This window comes from Nannobrachium achirus (genome assembly GCF_963921795.1).
Source record: "Nannobrachium achirus genome assembly, chromosome: 14".
In the NCBI taxonomy this organism is placed as follows: domain Eukaryota; kingdom Metazoa; phylum Chordata; class Actinopteri; order Myctophiformes; family Myctophidae; genus Nannobrachium; species Nannobrachium achirus.
The window spans coordinates 5,150,584-5,178,172 of record NC_137821.1 but is presented as its reverse complement, the minus strand read 5'-3'; the positions used below and the strand labels follow the sequence as shown (position 1 = coordinate 5,178,172).

At 41.8% G+C, this 27,589-nt stretch overlaps 1 protein-coding gene across 1 annotated transcript; it reads left to right on the top strand.

The window, feature by feature from the left end:
* Positions 1–2,190: 2,190 nt before the first annotated feature.
* LOC308298727 (uncharacterized protein) lies at positions 2,191–27,035 on the top strand. The gene is made up of 6 exons (XM_080742384.1): positions 2,191–2,384; positions 5,816–6,525; positions 10,544–10,663; positions 18,250–18,316; positions 20,755–20,931; positions 24,174–27,035. Exons 1-6 carry the CDS (start codon positions 2,336–2,338, stop codon positions 24,311–24,313), a joined length of 1,263 nt encoding a protein of 420 aa, XP_080598510.1. The 5' UTR covers positions 2,191–2,335; the 3' UTR covers positions 24,314–27,035.
* Positions 27,036–27,589: the final 554 nt, after the last annotated feature.

Below are 27,589 nucleotides of genomic sequence, written 5' to 3'. Positions count from 1 at the left end.
GGGGCCAGAAACAATAAAATCAATGACACCGCCCACAAAATGGCCAACAGTCTAAAACATGCATAAAAGTCACTGCACACAAAACAAGAACTGAAGTGGTAAATTTAAAATACAAATCATGCACTGCTAATAAGGCCAAATGAGAGCTGGTGGTCAATTAAATCATCTATTGGCTTAACTCAAGGTAGGTGTAAAATGTCAGTTCTCAGAAAGTGGGGCTGTGCATCTAGTCATATAAAAACGAATAAAAGGCTAAAAACATCCAATAAGACACCACACGCATCAGGTGACAAAGAGGGATACTTAGCTCGGAGAGGGGCAAGTCGTGACTTGGCCCCTCTGTTGCATTGAGTGGCTTCCCCTCTTTCACCCTGGTCACGGGGAGACGGCACCACCACTGCCGTCTGTCCAGCGCGGCTGCTGTCTTCCTCCGCACCGCTGTTCGGCTGGACATTTCAGGACGTTTTTCAGTGTTTCAACTTGGTTCTGGCTCTGGTCTCTCCGGTTGCATGGCGTGTGGCGTTCGGTCGTTCTCCTCCTCACTGGCGTCCTGCCTCAGCCCCCCCACGGACGGATCCTGTCATGAGCGGACAGAGCACACCCCCCCAGGGAGCCTAGCAGCCGTTTGCCCTGGGTGTCCCTTCCTTTCGGCCCAGAGCTTCAGTCCCCGCCTGTGGTGGCTCTCCTTCCCCCAGCCAGGTCTTCCTCCTCTGTCTCCCTACTCCATTCTGTCCCCTCTCTGCTCTGCACTGCAGCCTGCCTTTTAAAGGCCACACCCAATTTCCCCAGGTGCAGGCCAATTTCCCCATCAGCTGTTGATTACTGCAAAACCAACCTTGTTACATCTACACTCTGGAGTTACAGACCCGTAAGGGTCCGTTTGGTTCCATGTGTAGGCCTCCGCTCTCAGACCGTAAGTGTCCATTTGCTTACAGAGTTGTACCATTTGGTTTCACTCAGAGTTAAATGAAGAACTGGGGATTTTACAGTGCACTATTTATGAATATTTTATACTAGTTTTATAACTCTAAAGTTTATCCTATAAAGTTTATAGGATCATAACAGTTCAATCGAGGCGTTATGAGCTTGTACATCGGCTTTGGGAAAGACGATTGGTATGGGAAAAAGAGCAGACTTACTAAGTAAAGGGTGAAAGGTCAAGTTATGTATTGACAATTCAAGTATTCTGGGGGTAAGATTTACCAAAAATAACGTGGCACGTTGTGAGCTTGTAGATCTGCTATTTTTGATGAAGAGAGTTGGTCGTAAATGGAAAAAGAACTCATCAAGTACAGTGCAAATCAGGTGTGTTTTACTATAAGCATAGTGTGAAGTGATATTGCTGAATTAAAATGTTATAAATGTATTCTTTGGCACCCCTGGACTGGCATCAAGGCACCCTTGGGTGCCACGGCACCCACTTTGGGAAAACCCTGCGTTAGAGCAGTGGTTCTCAACCTTTTCAGGCTGCGACCCCCAAAATAATCACATTTTAAGAGTTGAGGCATAACATTTTGTATTGCGTTGCGAGGCGTTGTGAGCATGTAGATCTGCTATTTTCACAATTTCTGCCCCTAATATTTGACAATTTGGCCAATGTTTGACCAGAGGTACAAAAAAGGTCTTAAAGGAGTAGTTCAATCCCAAAATGACCTTTTCTATTGATTACTCATGCCTTATTGACTTGATTTGAATAATATTTATTTAGTTTTGTGTCGCAATCCTAAGACAATACTTTGATTTCAATACATTTACCCCCATTGATTCTGGATGGAGACCCAAATACATTTGAGTCCCCATCTGGAATAAATGGGGGTAAATTTACCATTAGCACATTTTTCTCTTAGGAGTTAGGAATGAGACAAATACTAAAAATATTAATGAACTCAAGTCAATATATTGGCATAAGTAATCAATAGAAAAAAAGTCATTTTGGTGGTGAACTATTCCAATTTAAAAGTCCTTAATGTGTAACTTTAGAAATGTGCAGAATACCATGTTGGTCTGTTTACTGTTGAGTGAGAAAACAAGGCTAAACATCATGGGGGACCCCCCCTGGGGGTCCCGACCCACAGGTTGAGAACCAATGTGAGATATAGATGACTGGACATTCATTCTTTGTTCCTCCTCCTCAAACACTTTTTAGTTTCGTTTCCCCTGCACTGATACTTAACTCAGTCTGTGACACAGGTCAGTCTGACTCTGTTGATAAGAGAGAGAGAGAGAGAGAGAGCAGCTCACACTCACACACTGCAGGAGCACGCACTGTACGCACACACACACGGCCTCTCAAACTGATCGATAATAATCATTCATAGTGATCGATCCGGGCACCATGAAGACTGGACTACTGCTGTTCTGTGCTGTCTGCGCGGCGGTGGCAGGTATATGACTTGTTTTATTTTGTGCAACTCGCTTTTATAACCAAGCTGTTTTGACAGGTTTTGCGAGTTCTGGGTTATTTTGCCGTTCGTGGAACAAAATGTTCCGATTTCGGTGCATTTTTTTTACCTTGTTTCTATTAGTGTTTCTCTAATGTTTCGGTGGAGAAAGTTATCGACTGTCATGATTTATGTTGTTGTGTTTTGAATTCTTCGATGATTCTATTGCGTGCATGTGTGCGTGCGTGCGTGCGTTCTTTGGTGCCGAGGGTGATCTGAAACATGACAGTCACGGATGAGGTTGAACCTGGTGTGGAGCAGTTTAGCCAATTAGCAACGTATGGCCAGAAAAAGGGTCAGATTCTAAAACTAACGTGCTTACTGAAGGCTCACGGATGTCACAATATGGTACGCTTAAGCAGAATTACTGTTATCTTTCTTATTGTTTAATAAGAAGCAGTTTAATCCGATCGGTGGCCATTTTCTAAAAAGGTTTGAACGTAGATCAGAGCGCAGTACACCTCACAACCGATGGGGTCGCATCCAAGAAAATGGCCGTCGATCGGATTAAAATGCTTTTTATTAAACAATACGGAAGATAAGGGTAATTCTGCTTAAGCGTACCATATCGTGACATCCGTGAGCCTTCAGTACGCACGTTATTATTGAAATCTTAACGTTTGTGTAAATGTACCTGGCAAATTGGTCAGACTGCGCACCAGCAGGTTGAGGTTGATCCATGACGGTCGTGAGAAACGACCGTCAAGTTTCAAACATGTAGCCTACATTTCATTAATATTGTGTAATAATAGCATAATAGGCCTAATAATAATAACGTTATTAATAATACTAATAATAGGCTAAATGATTTTCATCTTTTATGAAAAGTAGGTTATTCCCATAAACTTTATGAACACTCATATGTTGTGGTGTGGAAGGGGAACAGAAAAAAAAACAGCCACATGAGAGTTGTTTGGGAACTTTTTGAAGTAAAGTTGAAAGAAACACACTTTCCCCCCCTAGGATTGTTTCTATAAGGCTGTGTTGTGAAATATGTATTACATTACATATATAAATGTACCAGGGGTTGTTATTAATATTTATGATTGTTTTTACAGTGTTAAACTTCCTCATGCATGTTTTTAGATGACACAGCTTCCTGGATCTGCAGCCGTGGTCACATGATTGTGCTCTCATAAAGGCTCACTCCGCAAGTTTTCACACGCGGTGGAAAACACTGGTGTAAACTTACAGTGGTTCTCAACCTGTGGGTCGGGACCTCCAGCGGGGTCCCCAGATTATTATTTTTTGCCAGATGATTAACTTATAAACTTAATGTGCAACATTGTTTTCTCCCTCAACAGTAAACAAACCAACATACAGGGTATACTGCAGAATTTTAAGGACTTTTTAATACCTATAAATAATACCACAATAGAACTGTGTTATACAAAATGTAATGCCTCAACTCTTAGTGCTCGTCAGGGTGGGGGGTCCACACTCCCCAGTTAAAATATAATTATTTTGGGGGGTCACGGCCTGAAAAGGTTGAGAACCACTGGTGTAAAGTAACTAAGTACATTTACTTAAATACTGTACATTTTTGAGGTAGTTGCACTTTACTCGAGTATTTCCAATTGCCTTATACTTCTACTCCAATAATATTAATATTATTATAAATATTATAAAACATCCATAAACCAACCAACTCTTGTACTTTTATTCAATTACATTTAGCTGGGATTTTCATGTTTCTCATTGGATGGTGGACTGCCTCTTTCCTCCAGTGTGTTGTGTTCACAGTGTTGTCTGTCTTGTTGGAGGAGTTTCCAAGTTAATATTAACCGGTGGTGGGGAAAGTACTCGGATGTTTTACTTGAGTAAAAGTATCGATATGGCATTATAGAAATACTCGGTTAGGGTGCCATCACACCAAAATACCTAGAGTGGAATCCGCCAATGCATTTCAATGAGAATGGAGCGTTTTTTTGCAGAAATCCACTGGCAAAAAAAAAGCACTCCATTCTCATTGAAATGCATTGGTGAATTCCACTCTAGGTATTTTGGTGTGTGAGTAAAAGTCTGGACTTCTAAATATACTTGAGTATGAAAGTGTTGGCATCAAAATGTACTAAAAGTACAAAAAGTAAAAGGATAACATGTTTGAAAATAGCAGATCTACAAGCTCATGACGCGTTGTGAGCTTGTAGATCGGCTATTTTCAAATAGCCTAGGTATAAAATAGGGCTGAAGTGGTTAATTTGTGTTTTATAACATTATAATTTATATCTACAAAGTAACTCGTAACTAAAGGCTTCAAATAATTGTAGTGGAGTAAAAGTACAACATTTGGATCCAAGATATAGTGGAGACTGGAGTAGAAGAAAAACTATTGGAAATTGGAAATACTAAAGTAAAGTAAAAACAAATACCTCAAAAGTGTTCTGAAGTAAATGCACTAAGTTACTTTGCAGCGCTGGTTAATATTAACGAGGCTATAAACTGTGTGGCCATAACCTCAACCATCATAAACCAGCCTATCCTCACTGTGGGGCAGAAACCTTGTATCTCCAAGTTTCAAACTTGTACATTCTTTTTGTAAAGTAAAGAAAGCCATGCTTCATCATACAAGACTAGGGAAACAAAACTAGGGAAAATAGCAGATCGGCTCGCGATGCGAGGCGTTGTGTGCTTGTAGATCGGCTGTTTTCACCGGTTTAGATCATTTTTAAAATGATAAATAGAAAACGGAACGGTTTTGGACATACATCCACCCGACAACAGCGGTTACACTTTGAACCCTGCTGTCAGCAGTGGGTCTCAACCTGTGGGTGGGGACCCCCAGGGGGGTCCCTGCATGATTTGTTTCATTTATTTATTGGGGATGACAGTGAAGTGACAATTTAATGACTTTTAAGACTTTTAATACCTAAAAGAAAATGGAAGAAAAGAAAAAAAAATACTGCATCAAAATACTGATCAAACAGTGGCCAACTTGTCGAATAATATAAGAAAGAGGCAGAAATTGTGAAAATAACAGAAATTAGCCTTGCAAGGTGTTGTGAGCTTGTAGATCTGCTATTTTCACAATATTTCAACAAACAAGTCAAACAAAATGTAATACCTCAACTCCTTACATTTCCAAGTGCTTGTCAGGGTGGGGGGGGGGGTCTCCCCAGTTCAGATATGATGGCCTGAAAAGGCTGAGACCCACTGAGCTATTCAGACAAAGGCCTCACGTAGGAATATTTAGATCTGCTATTTTCCTAGCTAAAGTATAAAATAACCTAGTTGTAACGGAGCGGACCTTCTCTCTGTGTCTTGTTTTTGTGTTTTGTGTGTGTGTGTGTGTGTGTGTGTGTGTGTGTGGGTGTGTGTGTGTGTGTGTGTGTGTGTGTGTGTGTGTGTGTGTTTGTGTGCGTGTGTGTGTGTAGCTCTGTCTCCCGCTGAAGAGAGGAGGTCAGAGGACAAACCGTCTGCTACTGTGATTCCTGCAGAGGAGTTCAATAAGAAAAATGCCACAACACCTGTTCCTACGACCACCGAGACCCCAGCCACACCAGCCCCAACCACCCCACCCAAAACCACCGCACCCCCAACGACCGCACCTCCAACCACCGCACCACCCAAGCCTACAACCACCGCACCACCCAAGCCTACAACCACCGCACCACCCAAGCCTACAACCACTGCACCACCCAAGCCTACAACCACCGCACCACCCAAGCCTACAACCACCGCACCACCCAAGCCTACAACCACCGCACCACCCAAGCCTACAACCACTGCACCACCCAAGCCTACAACCACCGCACCACCCAAGCCTACAACCACCGCACCACCCAAGCCTACAACCACCGCACCACCAACCACTGCACCACCCAAGCCTACAACCACCGCACCACCCAAGCCCACAACCACAGCACCCCCAACCACCGCACCACCCAAGACCACCGCGCCCCCAACGACCGCACCTCCGACCACCGCGCCACCCAAGCCGACCACCCCGGCCCCCACCCCGCCCGTGCCCACCCCCCGCACCAACCTGACGCTGCAGGGGAACTACAGCGTGAAGGCCTTGGACGGCACCACCTGCATCATGGCTGACATGACGGTGCAGATCCGCCTGCAGGTCGACGGCAAGGTAGCGTAGCGTAACTTAATATAAATATAGGACGATATCAGTCACCAGAAGCAGAGACGTGTGTTTTCAATGAGCCTATCGTGGTTAAAATGTAGTTTTACAATGTGTCATATCTCGATATTTATGTCAGATATTTCAATATCTATACCATATACAATATTACCGTACACATTTCATATTCAGTATTTTAAGTGTTGCAACAGGGAAAACTAAGCATTATTCAAAAAACGGCGTTATAATAAGTCAACGTCACTCTTGACGTTAAGTGCTATTGGGTTCCCACACTTGTTATTGTGATATTTGAAGTGTAGCAAAAGGTAACGATATGGGCAAAGATATAGGCGATATGGGCAACGATATGGATGATATATTGCCCAGGGCGATATATTGCGATATTGTTGCCTTTCGCGATACTGATATTGGTGGTCATAGCTCGATGGCGATATATTGTGCAGCCCTATTTCAGATAAGTCATTGTAAAACATAACACATAATATCAAGTGTGAAATTGAATCAAGCAACTTGAAAACTGTCTGAGGGAGTGTACAGTACAGTGGTGTGTTTTGAGGGCATACTATAATCTACGATCCGTGGAAGGCACGTGCACACATAGACATCAAAGGGGGCTTCAGCCCCTGTCCTTTTATCAGTCTTTAAAAAGTACCCTCTCCAGGCCATGAATGTAGTTTTTACTATGGTGAAAGAAATGCAAATGCCCCCTCTTTCCATGCCATACCTGAAGGCAGCATTCAAGAGAATTACCTTGTCCAAACTCTCCTGAACTTGAATGCAGCATCTTATGTTGAAAGACTTGCCCTCTCTGTGTAGAAATCCATGCCGTTACACCACATCTCCAGTATTGAACTGTCTAGTTCAGTGTGGTATCAAGCACCGAAAATAGCCGACCTACAAGCTCACAACGTGTGAGCTTGGAGGTCTGCTATTTTCGATATTTTCACCAAAAGGCCCTTTTACAAGTTTCAGCCCCTGCCTCTCTAACATTCTCTGCTTGTCCCCGATCCGCGGCCATTCATACGCCAGTGCATAATGGCTAGCAGATACGTTACTTTGAAAGGTTCTCAAGGGCAGAAGCTCTTTCTAATTCTTTTCTTCACAGTATACGGTGTAGGCCCCCGCATCACGTAGAACAGGGGTTTTCAAAGTGGGTGACGGGGCACCCTGGGGTGCCGTGACGGCAGTCCAGGTGTGCAGCGAGATCATTTGATAATATTTGGAATTTATTTGGACACTATTATCATTTTAAACTTGTAGTACAAAGTTATTTTCAGTCTGTTCTAACCAAAATGGGTATTATCTCAACGTTTCCCTCGCAACATAATGACTTAAATATCGTCACTGTCAGGCAGAAACCTCGTATCTCCAAGTTTCAAATGTGTACATCTTTTGGTGAAGCAAAGCCCTGCTTCATCATACAAGACTGTCGCACAAAACTAGTGAAAACAGCCGATCTACAAGCACACAACGCCTCGCGATGCGAGCCGTTGTGTGCTTATAGATCTGCTGTTTTCACTAGTTTAGTACATTTTATAAATGATAAATACAAAACGAATGGTTTTGGACATACAAGGTTTCCACCCGACAACGACGATATGCTATAAATATAAGGTGCTGGGAGTGAAAATTATAATGTAGGGGTGCCTCGGATTAAAAAAATATTCATGGGGTGCCCTGAGACAAAAAGGTTTGGGAACCCCTGACGTAGAACACAGCACTGGGTTTGTAACTGCGCACAAAAACATGAGTAGACGTTGAAATGCATTGAAGTGTTTTTTTTTTTTAAGATAAACATCTCTTTAAGGCATTCCATGCAGTGCAGCCGTTCACCTGACATGCTATCATTGCTATGGATGTGACCCAGTTTGACAACAACACCGGTGGCTTATCCTTATCAGAGCCATTAGCAACAGCACGTCATCATGGGAGTGACTGACACCTGTCATCATGGGAGTGACTGACACCTGTCATCATGGGAGTGACTGACACCTGGACGTTGATCAGTTGACTGATGACTGCCTGTCAGGTCATGTGGTCCGCTGTCCCACTTTGACTGATAGCCAGTGTTGGGGAAGTTACTTTGAAAGGGTAACTTGTACAGTTACAAGTAGTCTCGCGTAGCCAGACAACTATTCCACAATCTCCGAATGCTATATAGAGTCTGGAACGGCAGCTCCCGAACGGCGAGTATCGGAAGTAGCCAGTGCTGTACTGAACTGTAGTCCCATTGGAAACATAACAGAAACACAATAGCTCAGACAAAGTAATTTGAGCGGCCTATTCTTGTTGCGACCGTAGGTCGCATTTACTATCAAACCCTGCACAAAGTGTAAGTCAGTCCGTCAGTCCGTCCGTCCCTCCGTCTGTCTGTCACACCTCACACGTCACACTCTTGCCCTGCTCATATCTCCGCAACCGTTGCCCCGATCCATGCCAAATTTTGCACACACGTTCCTTGCCTGCCAAACTACAACCTCCAAGGACCCCCGGAGCTCCCCCCCAGATGTAAAAAATGACCAAATGTGCTAAACTGACCAAATGACCACCCCAACGGGGCTGCTCACGGGGAATTCCCGGGGACCACCCACTCCTGGTGCTCCAGAACGGATGCAAAAGTGGTGGCGCCCCCAGTGGAGGACCCCCTACACTGCAGCTCACATAAAATGCCGTAACTCCGGCTAGGAGCGACCGGGACAGCCGGGGCCGGTACCTATTCGTCCGCCTTGCCGGCACGGAGACCCCACCCCTCATTTCTCACATGGCCCTCTTCTAGCGCCACCATGAGGCCGATTCTTGCAAAACACATTTTTGGACACTGCCCCTACAATTTTTGCCCTAAAATCACGCAAATCGGTACACAGTATGTCTACACTCATCCCATCAACATGAATCTCTCCCATATAGCGCCACCACCAGGCCGAATTTTAAAAACACATTTTTGGACACTGCTCCTACAGATTTTGCCCTAAAATCACGAAAATCACTGCACAGTATGTCTACACTCATGTCATCAACATGGATCAGGAAGATTTTGGCAAAACACATTTTTGCCTTATTTGTGGAGATAAGTGACCTACGGTCGCTTATCTCCCGATTAGGGAGCCTTACTGGTTATGGGTGTATAGTTTAAGAAAATGTTTGAAAACATCACGGAGGTAACACCAATAACACGACAGAAATAAGAAATAACGCCCCCAGAAATATTGAAAGGAGACATAACGCTTCCAGTAGGACATGTTATTGCTACTGCACCAAGGGAGCGGTTGCGTCACATCCGCTTTATCTCGCACTCATCGTTTCTATTTCCGTGCCCCAGACTGTTGACGGGAGCATTTCCCAAATCGCGGCCATGCGAGACTAAGTTACAAGTAACTCACCATGGTAGTAACTTGATCAAGTTACAGTTATACCCCTGGAGAAATGTAACTTTTAAAGCTTTCAAGTTACATAGAAAAAGTAACTGAGTTACTTCAAGTTACTTTTTTTTCAGCGTTAAATTGAGAATGTACATTTGGTGTACATGAAACAAAATATAATATCCTACAGGATATATATATATAATATCCTTGAGGACATGAGTCATGACATTTCATTTGTCAATCTTCACAAAACGTAAATGTAAAATTATAACTTCGCTGAATGTAACTCAGTTACCAGCAAGTTACAACAAAGTGTAACTCAGTTAGGTAACTCAGTTACATGTAACTTTAACTTCCCGAACACTGCTGATAGCATACTGTACATTTATTACATTACAGTTATTTGTGATGTGTGGAAGCGGGGATTGAACCACGGGGTTTCCACTCGCCACACCAACGCAGAAACCATCACGCCAATAGGGCTGAGCCCGATTGGCAGGGCTGTACTAACTATTGGGGCTACACTTGCTTGTTGTAAGACTTAGTCACTCTGGATAAAGAGTGTCTGCTAAATACTTAAATTGTAAAATGTACATGTGACTAATTGAACAACAACGTGTCTCTTGTCTTTTTGTGTTCCCCAGACCAAGGAGGTGTTTTCAGTTGTTCCCAAAGAGGTGGCAGCGAGTGGCGGGTGTACTGGGGACAAGGCTAACCTCACCCTGGGCTTCAAGCAGGGACACATCACCTTCCTGTTCAATAAGGTAACTTAATGTTCACATCACCTTCCTGTTCAATAAGGTACCTTCATGTTCACATCACCTTCCTGTTCAATAAGGTACCTTAATGTTCACATTACCTTCCTTTTCAATAAGGTAACTTAATGTTCACATCACCTTCCTGTTCAATAAGGTACCTTAATGTTCACATTACCTTCCTGTTCAATAAGGTAACTTAATGTTCACATCACCTTCCTGTTCAATAAGGTACCTTAATGTTCACATCACCTTCCTGTTCAATAAGGTACCTTAATGTTCACATCACCTTCCTGTTCAATAAGGTAACTTAACCTCCACATCACCTTCCTGTTCAATAAGGTAACTTAATGTTCACATCCTATCTAATACACATCACATAACCTTCCTGTTCAACAGGGTACATTCATAACAAATGATGCTTCTTCACTGATTCTTTGGGGTGGTCAAATAGAATGCAATGCACGTGTTTGTCAAATAGAACTACTGCATCATCTATTCCTCGCTTCAAATCGCTTCAAAAGACATTCTTCAGAGCAACGTTTAGTTGTAAATGACGCTGTGTGTTTGTTTACATGGCTGTCGTGTTGGATACGGCTCAAAATCCACACAGCGCAGCCTGAGTGCAGCAGGTGTTCTGATCCTTTCATTAGTATGTTTTCTCATGCCAATAAAGCTCCTTTGAATTGAATTGATTAGGCATCTGTCTGTTATTGAAGCAATAAGCCACAAGAGGCATGTGGTTACCTGGTATATTATAACGGCTGAGAGGTGTGGTGAGACACAAGACGCAGCCGAGTGTCTCCAACCCTCTCAGCCGGTGTAAAATACAGGTAACCACATGCCTCGCATGGCTTATTGCTTTTCTAAAACGGTTACAATATGAAAAATCATAGACATGTACCAATTAAAACTGTTCTATTTCACTAATAATTCACTACAAGGTCTGCCAGAAACTTCCCAGCTACAAGAAAGTAGTTCCCAGTTTTTTTTGCCAACAACACAGGTGCAGATAATTGGTGCACTGTGGAACACTGTGGAAAGAAATAACACACCTGGGTTTGATATAAACTGATTCAAGGTGTGGATTATAGTCTCCTATACCACAGCAATTAAAGGGACACCAGCCAATCAGAATTAAGGAATGGAACTAGCCGTTTTAGAACCACAAGTTTCCTATGTCTCATGAGCCTGCTTTGCGTGAAAGCTGGGGATCACCTAAACTGAAACTAGATTCCCCCACCCATACCATACAGTATACATTATACACAGTACAATCCACAGCGCTAACTCAACTCTCACAGAGTTACATGCATACACTCTCAGAGTTACAAGAACAACAAAAAGAAAAGAAAAAAATCCTATCACACAAAGATTTTGGCGGCCCCCCCTGTAGTAACTCTGAGGACTCCCTATAGGGGTCCCGGACCCCCTGTTGAAGACCCCTGCTTTAAAACGTTTCTGGAGTGCCTGCACGAATCACAGGTGTTCAGATCACAAGCTCATAGTGGAAGTGAGGCAGTGTGTGTGTGTGTGTGTGTGTGTGTGCGTGTGCGTGTGCGTGTGCGTGTGTGTGTGTGTGTGTGTGTGGTTTAGAGTAAAGAGGAAGGTCCTCAGATTCTGGTGACAGGAGGGGAACTCTGCAGAGCGTGATGAGTCAGAGGCCACCGCAACGCCGCTGCTGGAAACTAACTGAAGTAGAGCTTTTATAGAGCAGTGACGTCATTTACCCATCCTACCTGGTTCTAGGGCTGTCACCATTATGAGATTTTACGTGACGATTAATTGTCACTCTCACTCAAATAATTGAGATTTGCTGCGCAACTGAGTGTCTTTATTAAGACATAGAGACACATGCACACACACACACACACGCGCACACACAGTCACTCACTGTCACTCACTTCTCACAAGAAGTTTGTGAAAAGGCTTGGGATGAAATCTTAAAGCTCTAAACCAGCGCTACTCAACCCGCGGCCCGCAGGCCGCATGCGGCCCTTTCCGCATGTCTGTGCGGCCCGTCATGATCATGCCAATAAAAATATGATTTTTCTAAGCCTGTCAAAGTTAACGCGCAACGCAAAATGCGGTGATGTTTGAGCCTCGGTGGACTCCGTAGTCAGGAAGCGAATGCAGTCGAGTCAATGCATTATGCACAGAGCACAGACAGCTGTGCGGAGATGCAGGTGGCTACACTAGATCTATTGTACAACGAGACGGTCAGACAGACAAATCTGCAGAGATTTTGCAGCAGGCTGCAGACAACCACAGTCGGGCTCACTGGAGTGGAGACGCATGACGGTCGTGCGATATGAACGCTCGCGACCCGGACCGTCATGTTTTAGGCTAGTGAAGACGTACTTGTCTCTGCCTCCGTGACTCCGCCAGTCAGCACCGACAGACAGACAGTGCACACATTCCAACAGATCGTAGCAGCCAGGGAACTATGCTTGTACCCCAAATGGGGAAGTTTTCTCATGCCAATAACGCTCCTTTTCATTAATAGGACGGATTTAAAATAAATGGACGTTTATACTTATTATTCAATCACTCAAACGCCAGCATCCCTATTCTTGGGGGACATTCACCAAAAATAGCCGATCTACAAGCTCACCACAGGATGCATTTTGAGCTTGTAGATCGGCTATTTTTGGTTAAGAGTTGTTGTTGTATGGAGAAATAACTCAAGTACAGTTCAACTCAGCCAGTAGTTTGTAAAACAGTTAATGCTTTGAGCTTAAACACAACTAACTGCTCATTGAAGGAGAACTCAAAGCATCAAACTGTTTTACAAGCACAGAAGCCCACAACTGGCTGAGTTGAACAGTACTTGAGTTATTTTTATTTTTAACAACTCTTAACCAAAAATAGCCGATCTACAAGCTCACAATGCATCTTGTGGTGAGCTTGTAGATCGGCTATTTTTGGTCAATGTCCCCCAAGAATAGGGATGCTGGGGTTTGAGTGATTGAATATAAACGTCTATTTATTTTAAATCCATCCTATTAATGAAAAGGAGCGTTATTGGCATGAGAAAACAAACCTTTACATTGCCAAAGTTTGTGAATAAAGCCTAATTTGATAACATTTGATCATTTCTTCATTCCATCCATGACAATCTTTTGGTTCAATGAGGTTTGGCCTGGCTTATATAGATGGAAATGTGGCTGTTTGTTTTCTGGGTGTTTCCTTAATTATTAGACTTGCCATAAGTGTGTTACAAAATCATTGTAAATGTCCAAAATGGGACCGTCATTTTTAGCTTGCGGCCCTTTGGACTTTTGGTATTTTGCTGAGTGGCCCCTGAGCCATCTTAAGTTGAGTAGCCCTGCTCTAAACTAAAGTACTTTTTTTAGTTTTTCACTTTACCAGAGTATTTCAAATTTCCATCATTTTACTTCTACTCCTCCACATCTCAGAGACACATATTGTGCTTTTTTACTGCATTACAATTATTTGAGAACTTTAGTTAAACTAAACTTAAAGTTGTACCATGTAACTTTTTTTATAAAACAAATCTTAAAATTGTCCTAACTGTTAAATCGCTAAAGTTTTAGAACACCCACTCCGTTATTTCAGCTTCTGAAGCCTTCTCTTTATATGTTTTCTATGATCCTGGCCGTGGACCGGATTTCGCGCAAAATTGACGTAATCTGCATCATCTGTATACGTTGTGTATACGTTGCCCAATCACATCGCCGATCATGCACACATGGTACACTACCGGCCAATCACAGCGCATCTTGAAGTGGGGTCGCCATATTTGTAGTCGCCCGTGTGTCTCTTTACTCAAAAGGTAATCTCGCCTACCAGGCAGGGTGAAGTAGTCCGTTTCTCCGGAATGCCTGAACGCACAGGAACCAGGGACCCCTCCAAAGATAGCTCTCGGCGTTGTGGAGGCAGACGCGGGGGTGTGAAGGTACGAAAAACGGGCGAAAGACGCGAACGCGACCGCGGTTTGCTATATGGCTACTGACCACTAGTTGAGAATCTTACACAGTATAGCTTTAACCATACAGTACATTAACCAGCCCTCTCTATACTTTAGCTATTTTCAAAAGATTTGTATACATATTTAGCTTGTGAAATGAGACATTCTGCATATTAATACCGGACCTTTACTTCATTTTAGTACTAATCCAACCACTGCTGATCATGCCGGACATAATGGTTTTTCAGCCTGTGTGTGTGTGTGTGTGTGTGTGCGCGTGTCTGTGCGTGTGTGCCCTCTTTTTTTTAATATTTCTTATGGATGTGTGGGTGTTCTTTTTGTATGTGTTATCAATGTGTGTTTGCTGCGTTCTCAGCAAACACAAACCAAACTGATAAGCGGCTGCAGATCATCAGCGCAGTGTTTTTCGCCCGTTGTCAGCAGCATGAGTTGAGTTTGTACAGAACGGGGCAGAGAGAGCAACCTTCACCCCACTGCATACGGTGGATTCTTTTCTGCTTGTTTTTCCAGGCTGTGAACAAGAGAAAACTAGGTGCTCAAAGGAGGCAGCGGCAAAGTTAAAAGCGTGTAGTGGGTGCTTCTAGGATCAGTGGGATAAAACTTGAACAAAAGAGGAGAGATCCGAGCACTCAAAAGAGTTTAAAAAAGGAGGAGAGCGGACTTTATTTCGTAATAATAAAAGCCTTTTGGCTTTTATTATTACGAAATAAAGTACCCAGTTTTTACGCCCACTCTCCTCCTTTTTTAAACTCTTTTGAGTGCTCGGATCTCTCCTCTTTTGTTCATTTTTTTTCCATGCTATTTATTTATTTATTTTGTTGACTATATGCCTCTGAGGTGGGGTATGAAATTTGGTGTATAGTTTTTTTGGCCTAAAATATTATAAATACAGTCAAGAGTCCACCTGCTGACCACCTTTTCTTTTTATATAGGGTAAAAGTTTGGGTCCCATTCACTTACTATACTATACACTATTTATACATGAACAAATACCCCCCAAAAAATCTGCTTTAAGTAGCATGTGAGGGGTCAAACTAAGGTTTTTTCATGATTCTGAATCCCTTTGCAAGCTTTTGTTTTGCACGGAAAACATTCCTTCGACTAAAAACAGCCCCACAGCCCCACAAAACTATGGTTTAGTGATCAATCAAGGGACTATGCACATCAGTGAAAATGGGCCAGTTAGTCAGAAGCTAGATCATTTGATAATATATATTTGGAATTTATTTGGACACCTATTTAATATCATTTTAAACTTGAAGTACAAAGTTATTTTCAGTCAGTTCTAACCAAAATGGCTGTTCTCTCAACGTTTTCTTCGCAACATAATCAGTAAAATATCATCACTGTCAGGCAGAAACCTTGTATCTCCAAGCCCTGCAAAGCCCTGCTTCATCATACAAGACTGTCGAACATAACTAGTGAAAACAGCCGATCTACAAGCAGATCTGCTGATTTCACTAGTTAAACGGTTTTGGACATACAAGGTTTCCACCCGACAACGACGATATGCTATGAATATAAGGTGCTGGGAGTGAAAATTATAATGTAAGGGTGCCTCAGATTAAAAAAATATATATTTATGGGGTGCCCTGAGACAAAAAAGTTTGGGAACCCCTGATCGATCTACTAATGAATGTGAAACAGCTGAGCACTGCCATCGCTCCCTATGGGGAAGTTTGAAGTGAGAATTAAGAAGCCTCCTCTTGTGACAGCCGGGAAACTCTGATGATAAAACCATGAATCAGTGAAGACCTGACGTGAACCTTCTGTACTCTCCAACGCTCACATGTGTGAAACCACCAAACCTCCAGTCAGCAGCCTGAACGTTACCACAGCTCACATCACAAGGCCTGTCTTCCTGTGACTAACCTGACGTTATGTCATTGTCACTAGTGGCGTTTCCATAAAGCCACTTTTTTGCGCATTGACGGCTTATTCGCAAAATGTTTTTATGGAAACATAACACTTCCCCCTGCCGCTTAAACGTCCATTGTATAGCGTTTATAGCCCACAAAACAAACCGGTTGTTTGTTAGACACAGAGTGACACGGACCTTGAAAATCCTCCCTTTTTCACTCCCGGAGTCAATAAGCCATCCGTGGCTAACCCTTCCTCATCACAGCAGTGTTGCGCTACCAAAAGTGCCCGATCTAGAAGCTCATAGCAGCTCGCATCAGCGTCTCCGCGCCGTGCTGTGAGCTTGCAGATCGGCCACCTTCCAGAGGACGCTGAAACTTGCAGGATGAGCACTCTGTCAACCCATGCGAGCGTCGCTAATTCGAATGACACCCGCAAATGGAAACGGGCTAAATTTGCTTTGTCTTATTACGCAATTCTGATAATTCGCTTCCCTAATTCGAATACGTTTATGGAAACATGGCTACAGAGGTCGTCACCATGCTGGATAGTGGTGGAAATTTTTTGTCAAAAGTCCATTTGTGTCACTGACTTACTTACTGTATGTCACTGTCACAGAGGTACATTTTTGCCACTGGCATGCAAAATGACCAGTTAATAATATTACCAGTAAGACTCCCTAATCGGGAGATAAGCGACTGTCACATCGGATACACAAACTTTAGAAGGCAATGGTAGCCAATCAGGAGGGAATACGGGAAATGGGACAGATGCATGTTGATGATTTTAGAGCAAAATCTGTAGGAGCAGTGTTCAAAAATGTGTTTTGCAAAAATCGGCCTGATGGTGGCGCTAGAAGAGGGCCATGTGAGAAATGATGGCAGTGGTGGCAGAGGTAACAGTAGGGCAAAAGTGTGACGTGATGATGCGTGATGGACAGTCTGACTGACGGACGGACGGACAGCCGGTGGAGCTTTTCACAGTAATTTGTGACCTGACGGTATCAACCAGAAACAGAAAAAGAGCTAGCCCTGAATGACCATAACATCTCTGTAACATCTCTGTAACCGGTCCTTTTGATTCCATTTATACAGAGTTATGGAGGTCCTTGCAAATAAAACATGTGAGAACAACTAGTACTAGTTGGACTCCTAATGTGCCATAGTGTCGTAAATCATTGTCATACATATTCTGAAGAAAACCTGAAGTCTGACATTCAGTAATTATAATGTTTATGTTACCATTTTTTTCTTTTTCTTTTTTTTTGAGCGGTGGTCACACCGTCTCCATAGCGTGGCCGTGTGTGTATCCGTGTATGTATGTATGTATGTGTGTCTGTATGTAGCCTCTGGTGTAGCCTCAGTACCCCTGGGTGACCAGAGAGGTGCTGTTGAGTCTAGCCTGCCCTGAGCATCAACTGCAATAGCAGTGGTGGCACGCACACACACACACACACACACACACACACACACACACACACACACACACACACACACACACACACACACACACACACACACACACACACACCACCGCTCACTTCAAACTTGGGTTTGATTTTTTACAAATACCAGGCCTTCCTCCGAGGCGGAAAGTCTAGTGATGCACGGTTCTTTCAGAGTAAAGTTCATAATGTGTTCCTGTTCTTTCAGAGTAAAGCTGATGTGTTCCTGTTCTTTCGGAATAAAACTGATGATGTGTTCCTGTTCTTTCAGAGTAAAGCTGATGATGTTTTTCCTGTTCTTTCAGAATAAAACTGATGATGTTTTTCCTGTTCTTTCAGAATAAAACTGATAAGGCGGTGTATGTGGACTCCGTGGCGTTCCACCTGGCCTACCCTCTGTCTGACAGTGAGTGACCCACACACTGCTCAACCTGTGGCCCAGTAGCTTAACCCTTTAAAACCTGGGACCACTTTAGCCATTATTTTATGCTTCAACTAGTACAAAATAGCAGATCTACAGCAAATCTTAAAAAAAAAAAAAAAAAAACGTAGAAAAACTATGCATTTTGGCACAGTTATGCCTATAACTCACACAACAGGTCTTACACCTGCATCACACGGCATGAGTGCTAACATTGGCACAAGGATGATCAACAGACCTATTTCTTTATTTTTATCACCAACACAGTTAAATGTTCAGTGTTAAAGTGTATCTATTTATAACTCAGGCACGATCGCTGCTCAAACTGGCAAATATTTACATAAGTTAACGAGCAGCATTCAGGGCCGCTGGTTCAACTTCCTTGTTTGTGTGCCTTTTGTTAAAGACACAATGTATCAGATTACTATCACAGTGGAGGAAAACATATCAATACCACAATGTAGAAATACTCCGTTAGTGCAGTTAGTATTTGGTATCGAAATATCCAAAAGTAGAAAGCAACGCAACGCATTGTGAGCTTGTATATCGTCTATTTTCAAATGGCCGAAATGTATATACGAACGAAATGTATGTAGGGTTGAAGTGATTTGTAAAATCTACAAAGTGACGAGTAACTAAAATGAGCCAGTCTTTTGAACCATGCAGAATGTCCCGTTTGAAGTTTTCAAAAATAATCGTTTGAAAATAGCAGATCTACAAGCTCACAACAACGTACGGAGTGATCTTGTAGACTGGCTGAATAGCTGAAATAGCTGAATTGCTTAATGTATGTTAAGTAACTAGTAATTAAAGTTATTTTTTTGTGATAATAATGAAGTAAAAAGTAAAATAATTTCCTCTGTGATGTTAGTGGAGTAAAGTAAAACTACTGAACATTGGAAATACTTCTCTGAAGCAAAGAATACTTGAGTAAATGTACTTGGTTACTTTACACCACTAATTATAGACACAATAAGGCGTGGTATTACTGTCAGTGTGACAGTGTATCTGCTGGGAACAGGGTTAGGGATGAGTAAAAGTACTTAGTCACTTTAGACACCATTGTGTGGTATTACTGTCAGTGTGTGTGTGTGTGTGTGTGTGTGCGTGCGTGCGTGCGTCCGTGCGTGCGGCTATGCAGCCTGGCTTGTTTGGCTGCTGCTCTGATGTGTGGCAGAAGGGATCAGTTTTTTTTTTTTTTTTTTTCTATTGATAAACATCTGCATTACTTCATTTACAGGAAGTGCACACAATTAAGGGCTTTGCATGCACGAAAAAAACAAAAAAAAAACAGACAATTGAATTTTTTAAGAATACAATGATTCTGTATGACCTCATGCACACCGGTTAATTCTTATTTTGATCAACGTTTAGTGAGTCTGATCATTCTGTTAGCTGTTAAATCAGCTAACCAAGTAGTAGTAACCAAGCTAGAGCAGACCAAGTACAGAGTGAAAGGTCAAGTTTATTATGTATCTATAATTTAAGTGGCTAAATGTTTGAAACACTAATCCAACATAGGCTAGACCAGTGGTTCTCAACCTGTGGGTCGGGACCCCCAAGGGGGTTCCCAAATTATTTTGGGGGGTCCCCAGATGATTAACTTAATGTGCAATATTGTTTTCTCACTCAACTGTAAACAAACCAACATAAAGTTTAAGTGTATGGAGGGTATCTGCACATTTCTAAAGTGACAATTTAAGGACCTCTAAAATGACAAATTAAACCTTGGCGTTGTGAGCATGTAGATCTGCTATTTTCACAATATATACAAAATGTAATGCCTCAACTCTTAGTGCTCTTAGGGTGGGGGGTCCCCAGTTCAACTATGATTATTTTGGGGGTCGCTGCCTGAAAACGTTGAGAACCACTGGGCTAGACTGATGACAGTGCTGTCAAACAATTCGATGAAAACCTGCCTAAAGCATTCATACAACATGTAGAGGGGGTCCCTGCTTCATCTCTCTCAGCATTCATACAACATGTAGAGGGGGTCCCTGCTTCATCTCTCTCAGCTAAGGGGTTCTTGGCCTGAAAACGTGGTAGACCCCTGCTCTAATATGTTTTGACCATACTTGAAGCTAGTTAGCATTGTTTTTTTTTTAGGTTTTTAGAACTTTACTGATTATATTGTGTTTTTTCTAGATAGATATCCATTTGCATTTGTTATATTGCTGTTGATGTACTGACATGTTATCTTGTTTATTATTGTGATGTTTTATCTGCTTATTGTAAGTCGCTTTGGATTAAAAGCGTCTGCTAAATGCCTAAACTGTAAAGCCTCGAACAGAGTCGGGGCGGTGTAGTGCGGTGTAGTCTTTTTGAGCGTTAACGTTGTAGTTTTATGACTCAAAAAGACTACACCGCACTACACCCGACTCTGTTCGAGGCTTAAACTGTAAACTTTTGTTGTGTTTTTCCAGAGAGTGACTTCACGGCGTCCAACAGCTCTGTGCGTCTGTTCAGCGCGGCCATCGGTCACTCCTACTCCTGTAGGAACGTTACGGTGGACATGGGGAACAAGCTGAGTCTGGACATCACTAACAGCCGCATGCAGGCCTTCGACCTCACCAAGACCAAGGGATACGAGTTTGGAACACGTAAGTTCTTCTTTCTTTTGGTTCTGATCCGACTCCTTTTATTTGGAGACGCACGCACACTGCACTCAATTGGTGGAAGCCGCCGTTTCCAATCTGCTCAGGTTAAAGCTTGTTGTAATGCGTGACTTTGAGGACATTATGGTTAAGCGCATAATGACATGCGTTTTCCGGCCTAAAAGTATGGTAATTGTTCGGGCCGAGCCGAGCCGAGGCTTTGGCCCGGCCCAGCAGGGCCCAGTTTGTCCGGGCCTTAATTTTCAGGCCCGTTGAGAACCAATTATACACAAAGTCATGGTAGACTACAAATGGGTGAAGTGTTCCGTTAAGGGTTAAAAGAAAGTTGTATTCAAGGATCCACATGAGTGGAAAAAGCAGCACACCAGAGTGAAAGTACAAGACAGGCTCAGATATTAAGTTCCATTTTATTCTGAACGCTGACGCGTTTCGGCGTGAAGCCTTCTTCAGAGCAAGTTTAAAAAGAAAGTTGTGTTTGTTTATTAGGATGTCAGCCGCCACACAACCTGTCAGACTGGCCTGATTAATAATTCATAATATGCTAATGAGGTCTGGTGAAATCCCTCCCCCTCCATCCTCATTTGTCTGTGGACAAATACATCTTAATTTCATTTAGTGAGTCCTTGACATGAAAATGTTTCGGGGTCACCTGTTTAAACAACATTTAAGAAGGAAGCCCAAATAAGCAACTACACTTTAGCAACACTAGAGTAAACGTTTGAGTACATTTTGATAGCAATACTTTTGTACTTTTACTCAAGTAGATTTTGAATTCCGGACTAGGCCTATTACTTGTAACAAACAGAGTATTTCTACATTGCAGTATTAAAACATTTGAGTACTTTTTCCACCAGTGAGAGACAGACTGTGGTTGAGGTAGCAGAAAGTACACCAGGATTCTCATCTCTCTGTCGACTCCATTTCAGGAAGTCTACTTCTGCTGACTCACTTCCATACATTCCAGCTGCTGCTTCTAAGTGGTGGGGGAAAAAAAAGTACTCAAATGTTTTACTGTGAGTAAAAGTATCAATACAGCAATGTAGAAATACTCTGTAAGGGTGCCCTCACACCAAAATACCTATGAGAGTGGAATCCGCGTTCCGACAATGCATTTCAATGAGAGTCGGGCAGTTTCATGCCAGTAGAGGATTTCTGCAAAAAACGCTAAATTCTCAATGATATTTTGGTGTGTGTGCACCCTTACAAGTAAAATCCAGCATTCAAAATGTACTTGCGTAAAGTATTGCCATCAAAATGTACCAAAAGTAAAAGTATCCTACTCATTATGCAGAATGTCACATTTCAAGTCTTCAAATGTAAATAGCAGATCTACAAGCTCACAATGTGCTGCATTGTGAGCTTGTAGATCGGCTATTTTCAAATGGCCGAAATGTATCCACATTTTCCAACATCCCATTGTGCATTGCGCAGAAGTTGGACGGAGCTTCCGGCGCCGCAGCCGAGTGTGATCTACAAGCTCACAACGGGCTGCATCTGCGACGCGACGTGAGCTTGTATGTCTGCTGTTAACCGGAAGTGTGGTGCAAAAGAATCTCCAGTAAATTACCGCGGAAAAAGGTGGATAGGGTTTAAGTGGTTAATAAACAATCTACAAAGTAACTAGTAATTAAAGTTTTCAAATAAATGTAGTGGAGTAAAAGTAAAATATTTGGGTCCGAGATGTGGTGGAGTAAAAGTAAAAGTAGCCTATTGGAAATACTCAAGTAAAGTACAAATACCTCAAAATTGTACTTACTGTAAGTACAGTACTTAACTAAACCTACTGAATTATTTTCCACCGTTGGTAGCTGTCATCAGCAGTCACATGATGTCAGTCACCTGACAAAGAGGTCTGTCTTGTGATTGGCTGTCCTCACATGACATCAGAGGTGGTACGTGAGGACAGACAGAAGGGAAACTCTTGGTGCGTGCGTTCCATCACCGTCCGCAAAAACCCAACATTTCACATCCTATAATAATGTATGTACTGGAGTCTTTACCATGGAGATGTGAAATACAGAAGCAGTAGTCACTTCTGTCCACTTCAGTCCCTATCGTAAGGTCATCAACCTGTGGGTCTAGTGATGTTTGGGAGGCTTCCCTATAGGTGACAGTGAAGTGACAATTGTAGGACTTTTAACCCATTTAGGCCTAGAATTATTGAATGCTTTAACCAGTGAAAAATAGCAGATATACAAGCTCACAGCGCGGCACCGAGTGCCGCGCTGCGAGCTTGTAGATCTGCTATTTTTGGAAAAAGACGTGAGAATGTGTGCAAATCTTTGAATATATGTATTTTTAAAGCGATGGTTTGTAACTCAAATTTTGCTTCTGGGGGGTCCCGGGAACTAAATATTTTGAGATGGGGGTCCGTGGCCAAATAAATATCATTTTGGGGGTCCTTGACATGAAAAGGTTTGAGAACCACTGACATAGTAGTCTCTCAAGAACAGACTAACTGAGCTCCAGTTAAGTGAAAAGGACCTTTTCTTTGACGATGGCTGGCCAGATTGCTGACATAGAAACATAGTTTTCTCAAAAAACCTTAGAAGGATTCAAAAGACACTTATAGAATCGGGTCCTCAAGTGAGTTTGAGTGGTCCCCAGATGACAATGAAATGTCTTTTTAAGACCTCAAAAAAGGAAAATAAAAAAAGGAAATAAGACCATCAGTGCATCAAAGGTCACCAACAAACTATACTACAAAAACTGGTAAAAAAAACATCGTACAAAGGGGGAAATAAATATATAAACGAATAGCATCAGTTTCGGCTATCGGCTAAATTGTTATTTTAACAATTTTTCGGTCCAAGCCAGAGTTATTCCCGATGTCTTTGTGTGTATCAACAGAAATATTTATTTCAGCGGAGTTGTGCATTTTTATATGTATTTAACATGTATTTAACATGTATTAACATGTATTTAACATGTATTTAACATGTATTAACATGTATTTAACGTGTATTTAAAGTGTATTTAACATGTATTTAACATGTGTTTCAGAGGACCGCTGCCAGGCAGACAAACAGGACTACATGTTAATGTGTATTAACATGTATTTAACATGTATTAACATGTACTAACATGTATTTAACATGTATTTAACGTGTATTTAACATGTATTTAACGTGTATTTAACATGTATTTAACATGTATTTAACGTGTATTTAACATGTATTTAATGTGTATTTCATGTGTATTTAACATGTATTTAACATGTATTTCAGAGGACCGCTGCCAGGCAGACAAACAGGACTACCGGGTGGCCATAGCAGTGGGCGTCACCCTCCTGGTCCTCATCATCATCGTTGTCATCGTCTACCTGATTGGTCGCAGGAGGAGGTCCAGCGGATACCAGTCCCTGTGAGGGCCCAGGGCCCTATGTTTCACCCCCCCAACACACACACACACACACGCACACACACACACACACACACACACACACACACACACACACACACACACACACACACACACACAGTGCCAGTCCCTGTGAGGGGTATCAATACTTTAACCATTATTATATGCTTTAGCTATCTGCAATAGCAGATATACAAGCTCACTGTGTGGCACTCAGTGCCGCGCTGTGAGCTTGTAGATCAGCTATATTTGAAAAATAATTGAACATCTGTGCAAGTTTTTGAATATTTTTGACCCGATTCTACAAATGTCTCCTAAATCCTAAGGTTTTTGAAAAACTATGTATTTTGGCGGCTGTCCCACATCCCAAAATAATGTTCGCTTTAAAAGAATAATATATTCAGAGATTTGCAAAGAATTGCATGATTTTTCAATAAATAAATAAATAAAATAGCAGATATACAAGCTCCGCGAGTGCCGCGCTGCGAGCTTGTAGATCTGCTGTTGTTTTGATAGTTAAAACATAAAATAACGTTTGAAGCAGAACAGATGCGTTATCGATTCCATTACATAGATATTGTGATACGAGACTATATTATGGTCTGGGAGTTCGGATATTGTAATAACGGGAAGTGGCTCAAGTGTCAACTTTTACCACTTAAAGGGATTAGTTCACCCCAAAAATTACTTTTTTCCCCTATTGATTACCCACCCAAAGCAGGCTCTTTGTGTCTCCATAGGGAACCACTGCTGAACTGGTCATCAAAATATTGTCCCTTTAAAAAAAAAACTATCCCTTTAAGCCTTATTTTATACTCAGAGTTAACCAAAATTAGCCGACCTACAAGTTCTGAGGCGTGACGCGACGTTTTAGTGGTGCAAACTTAGGTATATCGGCTATTTTCCCTTTATTATGGACAATCTTTGGGGTTTTATCCTCACAATATCGGGGTATTCGGTCAAAAATATCACTATATTTGGTTTTCACTCATTTAGAAATTGTAAAAAATAAAGAGATTAAGAATTTGTCGCCACAATTGAGTAGAATGTCTTGGTAATAGACATATTGAGGTATTTGGTTAAAGAATATATATATATTTGATTTTAGCTATTTTTGAAAAGGGGAAGAATATCGATATTTGGACAACAATAATGGCCCTACTAGGCTCAGGGGCTAAACTGCACGTCACTGTTTTTATTTCATTTTATTTTATTGCTTTACTGTTTAATGTTTACAATCAATGTCACTTATGTTTAGTTTAGAAACCTTTGGCACAAAAACAAGGACATTAAAGGGAATTTATGAGGGAGTTTTATTGTTTTTACATGATTTACATTGAATGTTACAATCTGTCTGTTTGCTCCCCCTACTGGTGTAGCATGGTAGTATCCCCATGGTAAACCCCCACACACAACTAACTAAAGGGAAAGCATCTGATGATTTTAAATGGTAGAGTTGCATCATAATCACATGTGTATCAGACCAGTGGTTCTCAACCTCTGGGTCAGGACCCCCCCGGGGGGTCCACACATGATTTTGAGGGGTCCCCAGATGACAGTAAATTTAAGTTGTAAAATGTAAGTATTTTTAAGACCTCAAAAAGGAAAAGAAAAGAAAGGGAATAAGACCATCACTGCATCAAAGTTCAACAACAAACTATACTATAAAAACTGGTCAAAACCATTGTCCAAATAGAGTAGTGAAGTGTGACGTAATTTACACAGTTTCCCTATCCTGTCTAAGGCCCAATCATAGCTCCACTCCCATAGTCATTTCCCCCAATCTGAATTCCCACAGACCTTTTTCATATCGCGTCATATAAGAACTGTGTTCCAAATATAAACAAATTATCTCAGTGGTTTGACTCATGGATATGAAGAATCAACTGATGATGAGAAAACGCTAATGTTACTGTCGCCGAATTAGTTACATTTTAGCTAGAAACAGGCTTTATCAAATATGAGTGACTGACTATCATAAACCATACAGAGCCACCTCGCCGACAATATCGCAAAGACTGTTTGTTTATTTTTGGACCGCAATGCTTATATGAGACGATTTTAAGATGACTCAATGTTATTCTCCATAGAGAAATTACTTCATTGGATCCAGGGGATGAGCGAGTCACATCATGATTTTGTTACTCTATTGTCAAATAATATAAGGAAATATCTACATTTGTGGAAAATAGCCAATCTACAAGCTCACAGGTCTGCTATTTTCACAAATGAAATCCAATGCCGTCCTCCCAACTCCTACAAGTGCTTGTCAGGGTGAGGGTGGGGGGTCCCCAGTTCAAATGTGATATTCTTTGGGGGGTAATAAAGTATAATGCATATTGTGCACTGACTAATTGGACTTTTTTCACTGGCATCGTAGGACTAATTCTCAGCCTGAAGGTTATTATGGGATGTTTGTTAAAGGGAAGACAGTGCGGGCGAGGAACTGTAAAGGTTTGCTGAAATGTTATTGTCTCTCTTGGTGTTTTGAAAAGGCAAGACGTGATGATTGTTTGTCTCTTGATGCGTTTTTTAAATGATTATTCGTGCCGTTCGGTTCCGCAGTAGCAGTATATTATTCTGGAGTTTGTTTTGTGAAATTGATATTGAGATAAATTGAGGGATTTTTTAATGTACAGTTCTTATCTGTCACCGTTTTAATAAGAGCAATTCTTTACTGTACAAACTTTTCTTTCTTTTTTTGCTAATAAAGGTTGAGTTTATTAGTAGATCTCTGTCCTTTTATTGATATCATCAATATGTATGTTTTAATCTCACTTTGCCAAGTTTCAAATTTGTATGTTTTTTTTTCCCGTAAAGACCCGCTTCATCTCACAAGACTGTCGCACAAAACTAGTGAAAATAGCCGATCTACAAAAATGGTAAAAAAAATAAAACAAGCACACGCCTCGCTCTGCGAGGCGTTGTGTGCTTGTAGATCGGTTATTTTCACTATTGTAAATAATTAAAAAAAAATACAAAATGAACGGTTTTGATATATTTCTATTTACTAGAAGGAAGAACAACAACAAAACTATTATAGTTTATACCAGGTGTCTTCAACGTTTTCAGGCCAAGGACCCCTTAGTTGAGAGAGATGAAGCAGGGACCCCCACAACTTTTTTCATAGATTCCATATAGTTTCATCGTTTGACAGCACAATCATCAGTGTATTTTGGATTCATGACGATTTGTGTTTTCAGATATTTAACCACTAGAACTGTCAAAACATTAACATTTCACTCTGTACTTGGACTGCTCTTTTTCCCCTATACACCAAACC

Excerpts from the sequence above, each read along its gene's own strand:
- LOC308298727 (XM_080742384.1), top strand. The coding sequence starts at position 2,336 with ATGAAGACTGGACTACTGCTGTTCTGTGCTGTCTGCGCGGCGGTGGCA. Across the intron at positions 10,664-18,249 it reads TCACCTTCCTGTTCAATAAG|AATAAAACTGATAAGGCGGT; the intron begins GTAACTTAATGT and ends CTGTTCTTTCAG. Across the intron at positions 20,932-24,173 it reads GGGATACGAGTTTGGAACAC|AGGACCGCTGCCAGGCAGAC; the intron begins GTAAGTTCTTCT and ends CATGTATTTCAG.